This window comes from Ochotona princeps, chromosome 7, assembly GCF_030435755.1.
Source record: "Ochotona princeps isolate mOchPri1 chromosome 7, mOchPri1.hap1, whole genome shotgun sequence".
Taxonomy (NCBI): domain Eukaryota; kingdom Metazoa; phylum Chordata; class Mammalia; order Lagomorpha; family Ochotonidae; genus Ochotona; species Ochotona princeps.
In genome coordinates this window covers 34473962-34490335 of record NC_080838.1, presented here as the reverse complement: position 1 = coordinate 34490335, position 16374 = coordinate 34473962, and the positions used below count along the sequence as shown (strand labels likewise).

The 16374-nt window shown below is 42.0% G+C and overlaps 2 protein-coding genes across 2 annotated transcripts in view; both read right to left on the bottom strand.

Moving 5' to 3' along the window:
* Window positions 1–6357, bottom strand: part of ENPEP (glutamyl aminopeptidase) — a 76193-nt gene extending 69836 nt beyond the window's left edge. The window contains exon 1 of the mRNA XM_036495117.2: window positions 5607–6357. Coding sequence (XP_036351010.2) covers window positions 5607–6202 — 596 coding nt within the window. The 5' untranslated portion in view covers window positions 6203–6357. The remainder of the gene's footprint in view (window positions 1–5606) is intronic.
* Window positions 6358–9263: 2906 nt separating this feature from the next.
* Window positions 9264–9590, bottom strand: LOC101527416 (26S proteasome complex subunit SEM1-like). The gene has a single exon (XM_036494971.2). It carries the CDS (start codon window positions 9588–9590, stop codon window positions 9378–9380), a length of 213 nt encoding a protein of 70 aa, XP_036350864.2. The 3' UTR covers window positions 9264–9377.
* Between the last annotated feature and the right edge of the window lie 6784 nt (window positions 9591–16374).

Here is a 16374-nt window from a genome sequence, read left to right as displayed (position 1 = left end):
AAAAACCCATAATATTGCTGCCTAAATAAAATTTGCTCACAGAATTCCTCCTGTGTTGTTGTTGTAGTAGTAAGATCTGTAAAGTCCCAGGCAACTAAGACTCCCCGAAACATACTTTGGGAACTACTGTGGAAGAGCAATTCAGATGCTGGAAAGGCTGAAGAGCAAAGAACACGTATTTTAGAGCATGGAGCAGGGGGAAACCCTTTGGAAAGAGAACTGGAAATCCTACAAAACACATGGAGGGAGAGTGACCAGGGAAATGTCCTAAAGGTTCCCATCCCATTAAATGGGATCCCTCTGACCTGCAAAAAGACTAGAAAGGAAGAGGTTGTGTAAATCTCTTAATGTTTTGAACCTTCATTCCTGTAACAATAGCCAAATTTCATTGATAAAACAGCATATGGTAGAGGCTGGCACCATGGCTTAACAGGCTAATCTTCCCCCTTCAATTTCAGGAATCCCACATTGGTGCCGGTTCATGTCCCACCTGCTCCACTTACCATCCTGCTTCCTGCTTATAGCCTGGGAAAGCAGGGGAGGGTGGTCCAAGTCCTTGGGACCCTGCATGCCCATGTAGGAGACCCTGAGGAGGCTCGTGACTTTGGATCGGCTCACCTCTGGCTGTTGAACCATTTGAAAGTAAAACAGTATGTAGTTCCTTCTCTCTACCTCTCCTTCTCTCTGTAATTCTGCCTTTTAATAGAAATAAATAAATCTTTAAAGAATCTAAAAGGAAAGAATGTCAGAGTTGCTTCTTTTGTGAAGTTTAAATGTTAGTCCTGGAGTTAAGTTTTACATTGAAGTGGAAAGGTCAGAAAGCATAATTTCAATTGTGTACCAAAAATGCATTAACTCTGGTAATTTGTAAAATTCTATGAATACCAGATCTGATGAAGTTCACGCTAGAATATGAGAGAATGGTGCCATTCACCTAAAGCCACCCCAGCAAGCCGTAAATGGACTCCTTGGGTGAGAGCCCCAGGAAGCTGCATTGCCAGCAGGCTTGGGAAAGAAAACTGCAGTGTAACTTTTTTCCATACTAGCGATATTTCATAAGATGAAAAAGAAGAAAACAAAAACAACTTCTACTTAGCTGAAGCACAATCATTGAGCAGATTGCAGAATGTTTCTAAAACCAAGTGTGCAGCACAGATCTGGTAGCTTTATTTAACTGCTCTTAATGAAAACAAACTCAGGAATATCAGCCCTCAATGGAACTCTGAGCACTGGCCTTGCCAATGTCATTCTCATTTTCTACAAATATTCTCAAGTCCAAAATTAAGTCAGATGAGTTTCGGAACGGTAGCTTTTGGGAATATATTTCATGGTCAAGCTTCACTGGGGCAGCAAAGTAATCTAAAGAATCAGAGGGAATACTATTTACTTGAGTTATAATGCATTATTTGATTTTTTTTTTATTAGGCAGAAAATAAGAGAGACTTTCCATCTGTTGGCTCACTCGCCAAACGCCTTTAACAACAAGGGCTGGACTGGGCCACACTGAAATCAGAGGCCATTAAGTCCATCTCGGTCTCCCACATGAATGGCAGGGATTTCAGTACTTGTATCTTAGGCACAGCAGCATACATCTTTAAATATACAGACTTCAGAGCGCCATCATCATTGACGGAAACTTTTTCCATGTTTAGGCCTTTCTGTAGGTTTAATACATTTTTCTTTTTACAAATACTGATGACTTTACTCAGATGAAATATCTGTTGCCATGTCAACCTAAAAGTGAAAGCTTCAGCAATAATAATTTAAGTTTTCATATTTCCTTTTACTTCAGACTAATCAAGGGTAGATATTTTTCAAAATATGTGTTTTCCTTTACCCAAATCAGACACTTTAAAAAGACATAGGTACTTTTATATATTGTAGGCAGAAATATATCTTGGAACATATTTGAAAAGTCAATTTTCAAACACCTACACATAACGCACATGTTGATATTACACTTGTATATATATATATATACACACACACAAACATTCATACATAGTTTTGAATAATTTTCTAGGAATTTTCTAATGGAAATATTACAAAACGTTCAGAGTTTTTTTTATAAAGGTGCTCATTGCAATGTATTAGGTCTCTATTGGTGAAAAACACGAGTAACCTAAATATCTATATTTAATAATAAAAAACAATTTAACCCAACATGGCAGCCTAGAGACTAAAGTTCTCACATTGCACACACCTGATCTATTCCCAGTGGCCCTACTTCTCATCCAACTCCCTGCTTGTGGCCTGGGAAAGCAGTCAAGTGTGGCTCAAGTGGGACCCTGCACCCTTGTGGGAGACCCTCAAGAGGCTCCTGGCTTTGGATCGGCACAGTTCCAGCCATTGCGGCAACTTAGGGAGTAAATTAACGGACAGAAGATCTTCTAATCTGTCTCTCCTTCTCTTGTATATCTGATTTTCCAATAAAAATAAAATAAATTAACAAAATAATAATAATAATATAAACAAAATTGAGTAGGGTCTGGCACAGTAACCTAGTGGTGAAAGTCTTCACCTTGCACATGCCAGGATCCCATAGGGGTGGCATTTCGTATCCCAATAGCCCCACTTCCCACCCAGCTTCCTGTTTGTGGCTTGGAAAAGCAGTAGAGGATGGCCCAAGGCTTTGGGACCCTATACTAGCATGGAAGACCCAGAACAGGTTCCTGGCTCCTGGCTTCAGATCAGCTTGGCTCCAGCTGTTGCAGCTACTTGAGGATTGAATCAGTGGAGGGAACTTTTCCTCCCTCTCCTCCTCTCTGTATATCTGATTTTCCAGTGGAAAAAAAAAAACAAATAAAACCTAAAATACTGAGTAACGTTATAGTCATTCAATGGTCTAGTCATCAATTCTTTTGTGGAAGAAGAGCAAAAATCATGCTCAAGCTTTGCAGCTATATTGAAAAAGTATCTTACACAATACTGTACACAACACACTAAAGGTACGTTTAACTGTGTCCAGAAAAGAAATTGGGAGATGTTAGCAATGAATGTTAGCAATGAATTTACTCAACTAATGAACTTATGGATGGATTTTCTTACAATTTTATCAGTTTCGCAAGTTTTCTGCAGTGAATGCATATAATTTATATGCTTAAAAAGCAAAGTAAGTGTTATAGACTTCTTGGTATATATTCCCTTTTCATCTAGAAATTCTTGTCTTAGGATAATACTCTAACATAATAAACAGATAAATACACGAAGATGAATTATAACTATGTTCTCCTCTGGCTTGTCTGCAATAATAAAATACTAGAAGCAAATTAAATACCTAACAACATGGCAGCAACTTTTAAAAATGACAATGCATTCATGCAAGAACGTATCATGCAATCTTTAAAATCAGACTCTCAAAAATATTTAAGAATGAGAGAAAATGCTCATGATACACTACAGTAAAAAGGTAGATAGGTGGGGGACAGACAGACCTAGGACTATTACAACTGTGATTGCTCTGGAAGAATATAAGAACATACCTTCATATGTTAACAAGGATTACTAATAGAACAATTTATTAATACTCTCTATTGACATTCCCTCCTAGTAATTGCTTATGCTTTCAACAGTGTAATTTTTCATACTTTTTTTTAAGATTTATATATTTTTTATTGGAAAGTCAGATATACAGACAGGAGGAGAGACAGAGAAAGGAAGATCTGTTCGCTGATTTACTTCCCAAGTGGCCGCAATGGCCAGAGTTGAGCCAATCCAAAGCCAGGAACTTCTTCCGGGTCTCCCACATGGGTGCAGAATCCCAAGGCTTTGGGCTGTTCTTGACTGTTTTCCCAGGCCCCAGGCAGGGAGCTGGATGTGAAGCAGTGTTGCCAGGGTTAGAACTAGCGCCCATATAGGATCCCGGGACACTCAAGGCGAGGACTTTAGCCTTAAGGCTACTGTACCAGACCCCAACATAATTTTTCTAAACAGAAAAAGTAAATAATTGATAAGCTTGCTTTGTTCCTAACAATATTAAGATGCGGATTTCTAGGAGCATGATTCCTCTAAGTATTTTTTCCAATTTGTCATGTCAACATAAAGACACTAAAAGGTTTATTTAAGTCCCTGGGTCTCCCTAATAAATAACAGAAATGTTTCCACTAAAGTTGTCCTTCACTTTTTTAAATACTTAAAACAGAGAGGAAAAGGATATTCAGAGAGCTGGTCCTAGATTCACATTTTCAAACAATGGTACTAGGCTTTCTTAATCATTTACTCCTTCAGAATCTAAGCAGGCAAAGGTCAAAGTAGTTTCAAAGCTATGGACACCTGTGGCATGGTGCAGCCTGCCTCCCTGAAGCACAGGCTGCCTTCACAGCATGAAGACAAAGGTTTTGAGTACGACCGGAAATTTTGTCTTTTACATAGCTCTGGTAATAGCTACTGCTTATTAAGAGTTATGATGAAAAAAGAAAGGAATAGAGAGAGGAAGGGAAGAAGTTAGGGAGGGAAGGAAGGAAGAAAGGAAGGAGAGAAATGAATTTCTTACTTGGAGGACTGTAGGGGAAAATGCTTCTATGTTCCTAACTATTTAATACATCTTTTGTGGTGCAGAAGTTTGATGATTACGATTGCATAATGAGCACGACACTAAAATTCATCCATGGCTGATGCCACTGTGTGAACCCAATGAGTGTCTCCTGAAAGCACATGTGTAAAACATATTTCTAGCTATAGGAGGCAAGAAAAGGCACAGTCCAGCCTTCCTTCCTCGAGGCAGACGCAAAGACATTTCCCAAGACCAGCACAGTAGCATAACATATTAATCCTCCACCTGTTAGCTCTAAGATCCTATATAGATGCCGGTTTGTATTCCAGCTGCTGTACAGTCCAGCTTATGGCCTAGGCAAGCAGCAGAGGGTGGCCCAAGTCCTTGGGACCCTGCGCCTGTAAGGAAGACCCGATGGAAGTTCCTGGCTCCTGGCTCCTGGCTCCTAGCTTTGGATTGGCTCAGCTATAGTCGTTGTAGACATTTGGGGAGTGAACCAGTGGATGTAAGATCTCTTTGTGTGTCTGTCTTCTCTGTAAACTACTTTTCCAATAAAAGTAAATGAATCCTTAAAAAAAAAAAAAAAAAAAAAGGACATTTCCCGCATCCCATGTAAGTTTTCAGTGTCTTTTCTCCATAAAGATGGATAAAATGATCATTGACATTAATCGGCTTTGTTTCATTTACTCTGACAGCACCGTAAAATTTCAGTTGGAGTGGCCTGGTACAGTAGTATTGTAGACTTATTCTCTGCCAGGTAGCACCAGCATCCTATATATATGGGCACCAAGCATACCTTTTTTTTTTTTTTTAAACCTGAAGTAGTTTATATAAGTGTTAAGCATAGGATGCTGTGCATTTTGGTCTCTCCTGATTATGACTTTTCAGAACTTTTCCCATAACTCTGTGCAATTGGATCACTGCTTTCAAGTCTGTTGCTATACTTGGAAAATACAACAGGGCCAAAACAGTGGCTACCCAGATGAGCAGGCAGAGTTGAAGCCCAGAGATAAAGATCAGACCCCAAAACTAGTTAAAAGGTGGACAGTGAAAAGAAACAGAAGCAGATATGTGAGCTTTGGAGAAGTAAAGCAAAAAAAAATTTTATCTTTACTTGGTTTGGTTGTTCTCCGTATACGTAGTTCTATAGAACCCAACGAGGGAGCCATTGAGCCAGCCGGCAAACTCCAAGGTCAAGATGTAGTAAGTATTGTCGGTGGTGGCTGAAAGCTCTTCTGCTGCCTCGATCACCAGATATTCATGGATTTCATATTTAAAGCACTGTCTGACTTGCACTTGCTCGCCAGAGGACCTCCTCAGCTGCGGCAGCTGCGTGATCGTGGTCTCCCGCAGGTGCAGCCACAGGTGCTGGGTGGACCGAGTCAGGTTGATGGAGATGCTCACGTTGCCCGTGTATGTGTCCTGCTCCAGCTGGGGCTTCAGCTCCAGGTCATAGTGTGTGGGGTTAATGAAGTCCGGCAGCCTGAAATTGTTCCACATTCCGCTGACATTTTCACTGGCAGGGCACACCTCCTGGGTCGGTGGAGAAACAGAAGGGCTAGCAGACGGAGCTGGGCTTGGCCCAGAATCAGCCGAGGATTTACACGGTCTGGTCAGGCCCACGGAAAGTCCTACGATTAGTCCCACAGCCACTATCACCGCACAGATGATGGCCACGTGTGTCTTTCGGATGCAGCACTTATCAGGCATCACGTTTGTTTCCGAAGTCGACTGTTGCACATAAGAGAATGTTAAATTTAACTAAGGTCAGCTGATTTCCTTTTTCAAGGAAATTGGAGGAGTCCCCTGGTTTGGCAGCCGTCTTGCGCTTTCCCCACAACTCTCCCTCTTCTCTCTCTCTTTCTCTCTCTCTCTCTCTCTCTCTCTCTCTCTCTCTCTCTCTCTCTCTCTGGCTCTTCTCGCTGCTCCCTGCAGGCTCCCGCCAGCTCCTCAGGGAGGAGCAGGGAAACAAAGGGGGTGGGACAAGGGCTCCACCAGAGGAGCTCCGCTGGAGGCAGAGGACTGGCCGCAGACTTGTCGCAGCTCCCCTTAATAAACGTCTCCACCCTCACCCCTCCAGCACTGCAGTGAGTTAAATATAAATCAGGGTTGAGCTTATCAGCCAAGGGGAGGATGTTCTGTGGCCAAAGCTCTGTCAGCAGCTTTCAGAAAGAAAACCCTTGGGTAAGAGGTGTGCTGGCCAAAGAAAAACTCAACCTTTGCCACCAGTTCTGATGTCTCTGCTGCATTCACACTCGCTGGGCTGCTTGAAAAGACCTCTTGAATTTCAGCTATTTTATCAGGTTGCTGGCCGAAGAGGCTATTAGGAAAATATCCCCTTTTCTCTTGTTATGTAAACATTCCAGTTCTGCCCTCTGGGGAGAGATGAGATCCTTAAGCTGGATGTTTGGGAGCGAGACTGAGACTCAAGGACTGCTTAGGGACCTCTCAGTCGGTATCTGTTGAATTCAGAAAACAAAGCCAAAGGTCCCTAAGTCATTTCCAGGCCTGCGGCAGAAAAGACCGGGAGGGGAGGCTGAAGAGTGGGGGGGGTGGGGGAAGAAGAAAAGAGAGAGACAGCGACAGCCAGAAGGAAAGACTTGAAAGGGCGGGGATAAGGAAGATGCACTGCTTTTCTCTTCAGTCTCCTAGTGAGACTAACTTCCAAAGACTTATGGGATATCTATCAGATTTGAACCTATTCCAGATGCAACAATTGGCCTGTTATAATAAAATCACATCATAATATAATGTGATTGGATTATTATATTGCATCCGAACGACAAGGCCAGGGGCAGATCATAATGACGTCCATATTTATAGAGACTTAATTATTTTGTTTCATTGTTTAAAATGATTTGTTTGTAGAAAGAACAGAGAGCCAAAAAGACAAAGACAGGATCATTCCTCTGATTCTTTACTCCTCAGTTGGCCACACAACCAGATCTGGATTAAGTCAAAGACAAGAGTCAGGAACTTCATCCTGATCTTCTAGGTGCCTAGTAGGCACCCAAGTACTTGGACCATCTTCCACTGCCCTGCCACATTGACAGGAAGCTGGATCAACACAGAGAAGTTGGGGCTTCAGTGATTGGTTTTCTGTGCACTGGAGGAGCAGATTCAAGTGTGGAGGTACTACAGCGATACCTCCAGCTGGTTTCATCTCTAGGTAGAGAGACCATAGAAACCGATCTCCAAGTGGAAACACCATGAAAACCTTTGCAGCGACTACCATGTGCATCAAACTCTACCCAAATTGTACTCCATTTGTATAATCAGTTAAGGTCCTATTGGTGACCTAATCAAAGGGACCACTAAACCCAAGAATGGCAAGTTTCTCTCCCCACAGTGCATAACTCTCCCCATGGGGCTGCCCACACTCACATCTGAATGTGTTCTCTCTCTCTCTCAATCTCTGTCTCTCTCCCCACTTGAAGCAGATCCTGCTCCCATTATTGTATTTGGCATCTGTGTTTAGAATCTTTATCTCACACAGAGACAGAAATTTAGAGTAAGATAGCTGGGGACCCCACAACATTATGATCCCTATTTCAGACACAGAGAAATTGACATAGAGAAGATATCATTGCTCAAGGTCGCACAATTGGTAAAGAGCAGAATAGGAGGCTGGTGGAACCCAATTGTCAGAATCAAAATTCCTCATGCCTCAAAGTACCCATAGCATCCCTTCTCTGAGGGGCAGGAACATCCCAAGGTTAAGTAAGGATGAAAAGCTTTATCCAAATTTCCCAAGTCACAGTCCACAGTTATTAATAGATTACACTTGCAGAACAGGCAGGGCTGCATTAGAGAAACTGGAAACAGTTTTATTTTTCTGCCCACCATTCTCTCAGCACCTCCAGATGGTGACACACATTGTAAGGCTCCCAGAAAAGAAATGCTACAGAGTAATTTCCACATTGAGTTGGAGGGAGAACTTTTTGGGGGAGGTATCTTCTGAGGCACTGTGAACTGTGGAGCTTGTTCTTGGGAGAGGCTGATTTGGACTGGTCTAAATTTAAAACTGAACAAATAAACAGGGGGGAAATGCTTAAAGCATAAGAGTCCATTTTATGTTAGATTTCTGTTGTTTCTCTCATAAATAGTAGTAAAAGAATTAAAGAAGAAAGAGAGATGCTTTTCTAAATTATAAGTCCATCTTGTGTTTATTAGTTTTGCATTCTGAAGCAAGCCTAAACATTTTGAGTTCATGGTCCATTAAAATTTGGCAAATCAACTTAGATTTCAGTCACTAAAACCCTCTTTTTTTTATTTATTTACTGAAAAGATCATCTGACATGACATTAACTATTTGGTGGTTAAAAATATTGACATGTTTTTCCCAACAAACTTTGAGTCAAACTTACACCAGCATATAGAAAAATGACAAGGAAAATTATTTGGGGGGCCTGGAGGGGTAGCCTAGCAGCTAAAGTTCTCTCCTTACACATTCCGGGATCCGATATGGGTGCCGATTCTAATCCCGGCAGCCCTACTTCCCTTCTAGCTCCCTGCTTGTGGCCTGGGAAAGCAGTCAAGAACGGCCCAAAGCCTTGGGACCCTGCACCTGCATGGGAGACCTGGAAGAAGCTCCTGGCTGCTGGCTTCGGATTGCCTCAGCTCCGGCTATTGCGGTCACTTGGAGAGTGAATCAGTGGATGGAAGATCTTTCTGTCTCTCCTCCTCTCTGTGTATCTGACTTTTCAATACAAATAAATAAATCTTTTTTAAAACCAAGTAAAATTTATTTTGTTTGTGTGTGCTTAAAAAAATAATGTAAGTAGATAATAAAATAAACATTTTTTTTAAGTATTCCATCCTGGGATCTCCATTCTAGAGTTAAGTCAACAGGTCATTCAGGTTACTTCAACACCTCTTCTGAGGGTTATGAAGTCTCCATCTTAAAAGCTTGCTTCTCCAGCTCAGCTTGCAGCTGATTGGAGAAGTCATCCTCCCCATTGTCATCAACCCAGTTGTCCTCCAAGACATGTGCATCTTCATCTTCATCTAAACCAGCCCAGCCTTCGGCGGGGAACTCCTCCAACTCTTCTTCCTCCTCAAGGAGACCCTGGTCTGCCGGCTGCTTTTTCTTGGACATGGCCACCCACCAAAAATAAATAAATCTTTAAAAAAAAAAGATCTATTTATAAAAGGAAATTATTTGGGAAAATGTACATTAATTATGTTACACTGGAAGCATTTTAAAAATTATTTTTATCTTATTTGAAAATCAGATGAAGAGAGAAATTCTTCTATTCACTGACTCACTTCCCAAATTCTGTACTAGCCAGGGTAGGGCCAGGCTGAAGCCGGGATCTTGGTACTCTCTGTGAGTCTATGTGAGCAACAGGGACTCAGACGCTTGAACCATCCACCATTACTTCCCAGGATGCCCATTAGCAGGAGGGTGGATCTGTAGTGGTAGTGCTCAAACTTTGAACCAGGCATGGAGGCTTTCCAAATGACAACTCAAGTGTCATGCTCACTGGAAGCATTTGTTAAAAGTCTATGATGAAACAAAAATGTATGAATGCTCAACCTAAAAAGACAGCATTCTCATCATGAGACCCTGTACTTTGACTAGCTTTAGCAAAGAAAATAATAGACATTTGAAATCAGGTGCACTTAAGGAGGATTGAGACGGGCCACCTACCAAAAATTCTACCATGAGGAAATCTATTTAAATGCTTTTTTTTTGCCAGGAGAAGTAAAACATTTTAAGCCAAGATATGGTGTGTGTGAGTGGGATGGGGGTAACTTTTGAATCTGATGTCCAATGCTAATCACGGTGTCTCTTATTAGTACCAGCCCATGAGAGCTGACTATCCAATGAAGGACTCTACGTCTTATCAGGATCAACACACTTGGACTTCCTAATGTGACCGAGATAAGACACACAAGCAGATGAGTGGAAGAAGCAGCCCAGCACGCACACTGAATACATTCAGGACTAACATATTAACGTATTAGCATTCCCTAAGACAATGCCTCCAACTTTCAGAATTCATAATGTCCTATTGCTTACTGCCCTTCCTTTCGCTGTTAACTGGAAGACTGGGTCTATGGCAGGAAGCTGTTGGCTTCTGAAGCTCTCATTCCAGATTCAACCCATAGTAGTAATTAGGGCAACCAGCGGTGGGGGACAGTAGGAAAGGGAAAAAAATGGAGAGATCATATTCCCACAAGGAGACTGATGAAACTTCACAGGCACTCACCTCAATTAAACTGGACTTATATTTGATAACCCTATTTTGAATGAATCTATTTTACATGTAAGTAATCTGAAAGAGCCAAGCCTGACCACTTCACTTTTTTAAAATTAGAAAGTCAGATTTACAGAGCGAAGGAAAGACAGAGATATATTTCATCTGCTGGTTCTCCAAGCGGCTGCAATGGCCAGAGCTAAATCAATCAGAAGCCAGGAGCCAGGAGCTTCCTCCAGGTCTTTCACATGGGTGCAGAGTCCCAAGGCCTGGAGCCATCCTCAACTGCTTTCCCAGGCCACAGGCAGAGAGCTGGAAGGGAAGTGGAGTCACCAGAATGTGAACTGGTGCCCTATAGGATTCTGGCGCATGCAAGGCGAAGACTTTAGCTACAAAGCTACCATGTCAGGCCTGCTCATTTCATTTCTTAGGTCCAACTGAGTCAGTGAACAAAATGAATGCACAGACATTAGATGATAAATCCTAAACCACAAGGCACATACAAAAGCTTTTACAATGTATATCATCATCTTTTATTTCAAGGACAGTCTAAAATCTGTTCTTTCCTGGACACTCAAGCAGTATGTCTTGATGGCTTATTGAATTCACAATTAAATGGATATTTTAAAAATGAAAGGAAAAGAACACCAAGAACCCAGAATGGGCTATGTGATCCCAGATATGTCAAGATAAAATTGAATCAATTCAAGTTCCATGAAAAACTGGAAAGTTATGCCCTGAAGATGAAGACTTGGAAATCATACCTAATCTCCAGTAAAAAGAAATTGGCTTCTTGACTAATTCCTTCTTACAGCAGGTAAACTGAGGCAAGACAGCCCTTCCAACAGCATATCTAGTGTATACTTCTGTCTCTATCACCTGCGGGTTCGGGGTGCTGGGAATCACATGTCCCACAGAAACCACAGGCTATTTGGCCCACTTGTACATTAGGAGCCTCTCCAAAAATGTCAACCACTCTGTAATTATCTGTCTGGTCCTTCCCTTTATCAGTCTTTTTCTGAGCTTAAGCCCATGGCTCAACCAAAATAACAAATGCACAAAAACACCCAACTACATGCCCAAGGAAAGAAGGAAGCAGAACCTGCAAATTAGGCTGTCTTAGATCAGGCTTCTCGCTGTCTTGCTACAGCCTATACAGAAATTCATAAATTCTCATGGTCAGTTCAGGCATTTCTAAATTTCAAAGGTGTGGAATTGATAAAGAATTGCACTGCTACCTTTGGTTTGTTTCACTGTGAATTCTGAGTCCATACTGGTGTTTCTTTACTATCCCTGCCAATTGGTTTATACTTTCAAGGACTGTACCCTATTCATCATCATCTTTTACTTGGCCTCAGAAACAGTTTTGAAAACTTCATCTAGTTTTAAGACCAAGTCAGGTAGGTGAAACTTTTCTAAGATATAAAAAATGGCTTCAGATGCCTGGAGTACGCTGGGTTTTTTGTTTGTTTGCATCTTTTGTTTTGTGTTGAAGTTTATTTTTATTGGAAAGACAGATTTATGGAGAGATGAAAAGACAAAAAGTAGGTGCTTCCATCCACTGGTTCACTCCCCAAATGGCTGCAATGGCTGGAGCTGAGTTAGCTGAAGCCAAGTGCCAGGAACATTTTCCAGGTCTACCACATGGGTGCAGGGTCCCAAAGTTTTTGGGGCATCCTCCTCTGCCTTCCCAGGCAATAAGCAGGAAGCTGGAAAGGAAGTGGAGCAGACAACCAGCAGCCATATGAGATCCCTGCATTTGCAAAGAGAGAATCAGCCACCTGAGTCATTGCATCGGGCCCCTGCAGTTTTAAGACAGAAAATCTTTAGCATGCCACACTGAGTATCTTGCTTGGTGTTGTCTGTCTCCAGTGGTTGGTACACCATGGTAAGGTACACAGTAAAGAATGCAAAGGAAAGGAAAATAAAGAAGGGGGCAGGGCAAAGAGGAAAAAGTAGAAGGCAAAGAAAGATGCCAAAGAACGGTTCCTGCACCACCATTCATTTATTCAATCAGTCATCAAATTGCTCTAAATTCAGTAAGTACGTACTTTTCAACACGTGCTAATTAGGCAGGAGTTCTAGGATAAAGTTTAAGATGTGGCCATTTTAAAAAATAGTAGAGGGGGCCAGGATTGTGGCATGGCAGGTTAAGCCACTGCCTGTAGGGCCAGTATCCCGCATAGACCTGGATTCATCTCTTAGCTGCTCTACTTCTAATCCAGTTTCCTGCTAGTGCACCTGAGAAAGAGGCCAATATCTGGCCCAAATGATTAGGCCCCTGCATTCATCTGGGAGACCCAGAAGAAGCTTCTGGCTCCTGCCCACAGCCTGGCACAGCCCTGGATATCGTGACCATTTGGGATGTGAGCCAGCATATGCAAGAATTCTCTGTCTCCACCTCTTTCTCTCTGTAATTTTGTCTTTCAAATTAAATAAAATAAATATTTTTAAAAAGAAAAAGAAACCGTAAAAACTATTCTTCTAGTCATTTATATAAACCAGTAATATAAATTTTAGGAGAAAAAAATTAGAAAAGCAAACATAGTAAAACTGAATGATTTGTTAGTCCCATGATTTTAAATTGCCCTTGTAATAGCATTCCTAAATGTGCAGTAACACACTGGGAGAAAGTGGCTAGACATCAAAACCGCAGAAGAAGACTAATAGTGATAATGTGATCCAGAATTTTATTCTAAGAATTTCCAAATTATTTTTGTGTATTTTCACAGTGCAGTAGACAATACCTCTGTGTTCAGAGGGAGCTTTAAAACTTTCTAAAATGCTTAACTCATTCAACATTTAATTTCAGTCTTTGTAGCGTCAATTCTTGGTAATATTTTCTTTTCTATCTGCAAAAATCTGTAAAACTACAGTTGGTAGAGAGAAACGATTTCATCCAATCTTCTTTCACTTCATAGAAAGAGTGCAAGTGAATTACACCAGCAAAGAAGATTTCAGTTCAAGTTGCTTCCTAAAAGTCCTAAAAGATCCCTTGTCCATCGCAGGTAACAATATTTCATTCAGAGGAAATGCCTGTAATTCTCCAGTTTTTATTTACTAGCACTAACTGTTTAGTTTGAAATTTTCTTTATGACCCATTAACTTTAAGCAAATAAAGTTGTCCTCATTTTTTTGTTTTCCTTGGCAGAAGAGACCTTCATTGCATTGAAATGATTAGCGTCACCCACAGGAGTAAGAGGGACATTGCTTCTCTTCTCGGTGCTCCTGGTTTGTATCTCCTCTGCTTCCAGTTGATCCTCATTACAGAATCCTTTCTTCCAGAATCCTGAGCAATGTCCCCCTGTTTCCCCAGGAAAGCTACATCCTCCTCCTTGAAACCTGTGAGTGATGACTTACACAATGTAATAATAATAATAAAATGTTTACAGATGTGATTGAGTTAAATTCTTGAGATCGGTGATTGCCCTGGATCATTGAAGTAGGTGCTAATAGAATCTGTGTTCTGGTCAGAGGGAGGCAGAGACACACTTTACGCTCAGAGGCGTAAAGTGGAGACACAGTAGAGAGGGATTTGAAGATGTTGATCTCAAAGTTTGAAATGATGCAGCCACAGCTGTCCTCCATCCCAGAGTACAGAGGCGTTTGGAAGGCTGGATGTGGCTTCTCCCCCTATCTTCCCTCTTCCCCCAGACACAGGAAAGAAAAAAAGAGAATGTGGAAACAATGGTCTCACCCACCTTCCTACAGCCCTTGGCCCTTATTAACCTAATCAACTATGTAAAAATCATCACAAGTAAAAATAATAATAATAAAAAAAGAAATGATGTAGCCACAAGCCAGGAAATGCTGGTAACCAACAAAAACTGGAAGAGGTGAGGAACATCCACACCCAGAGGGAGGTGGGTCTGCAGATACCTTGACTTAGAACTCAGAGATATTCTTTCAGGACATCTGGCTTCCAAGAATGTGAAAGAAGGTTTGGTGCTACGGTGCGGTGGTGAGTAAAGCTTCCGCCAGCCATGCTGACATTCCTTGTGAGAACCAATTCAGATCCAAGCTGCTCCACTTCTGACCCCACTCCCTGCTAGTGACTTAGGAAAGTAAAAAAAACCAAGATGCTGCCCATTTTGTTTTGCTCGTTCTAAGCAGTGTCCTCCAGAAACTGAAGTCTGTGTGATGTCCAGCTAGTTACCACAGCTCCAGTTTTCAGAATCACATCCAAAATCCACACGTGGAGAGCAAACGAAGGAATGAACTTTTTTTCTCAAAAAGCTTTTTTCTTTAATTAACGAGGGAAAACAGAAAGTTCCCAGAAGCCCTCAGCAGGCTTCCCCTGACATTTCTTGGCTGGAAGTGACTCATGTTTCTGCTAGAGCTTCCACTGGTAGAGATAATGTGATAGAAACGTCCCACTTGAGTGACCCCAGTTCATCCCCAGAACAGTACAGCTGGTGGCAAAGCCAAAAGTTGGCGAGTACAGAAAAGGAACATGATTCAGGCACTGAGACTGCTGCAACTCTCCACGAAGCACAGCCATGGTCTAAGCATGTAGTTCCTGGGGGAAGGGAAGGCACCTGTGGCTAGCAGGGAGATGCCTTCCTGTGCAACACCTTAACTCTAGGGTATCTCTGTGTTGGTTCATTTGTTGCCTCTCAGGTACTGACCTTGGTTCTTCAAGTCATCTCTCATGATACCTTTGCACTTTGCAAGTGTTTTCACTCAGTCCCACGCATCGACAAGTTCAAAGGCCTTCAAATGATGTACAAAGTCCCACTTCCCTTCGCTCCTGAAGCTTCCTAATCACTCAAAATCCATTTTTAAACTTAGCCCGAAGCCTAGCCTTTCTACTTATTGTCTTGTGAACATCCAGTATACACGGCTGCCACCACTCGGCTGCAGGCATTTCCCTTCCTCTTTCTAACCACTGCTCAGGACCCAGCTCACCTGCCTTGTCAAGGACACCTGCCTTGGTCCAGATGGAGTCCCACAAGAATCCTCCTTAGAACTCCAGCAAACATTGGCACTTGAACTCAGGACTTAATCACATATCTTCATCCCAACCACAATGTGGCTGATTTTGCTGTGTATTAATACAGATAGCCTAACTGCCCAAAGAAGCAGTGCCAGTGGTGGAACACAGGAGAAGTCTGCCTCCCTGTCGGGCCATCTTCTCAGCAATGTTCACTGTTAGAGAAGTCTCCTGCATGAGCCTCCTTCCTGAGGAACTTGGGCTACTGGCGTTCGTTGCATCCAGTGTGGCTGACAGTATCAGCATGAGAGTAGTTTAAATAGTTTGTGCAGAAATAGAATTACAAGATAAATGTATTGGGTACAAAACAAAAGCTTGAATGCTTTGCAGATTCCACACTTTTGGCTTCCAACATTGCCACCGAAGAAGGAAATGGGAGGCACTCACACTGTCTTTGTCATGACTTTTCTTGGAGGTCACAGGCATTACTCTCATGTACCCATGCCCAGTCTTAGCCATAGGAGTACTTTTTTAAAATTAAGCTTATTTATTTATTTTTAAAGATCTATTTTATTTTTATTGGAAAGGCAGATCAGATTTATGGAGAGAAGGAGGGACAGGAACAAAGATCGTCTATCTACTTGGTTCTCCCCCCCAAGTGGTTGCAATGGCTGGAACTGATCCTATCTGAAGCCAGGAGCTTCCTCTGGGTCTCCCATATGAGTACAGGTTTCCAAGACTATGGG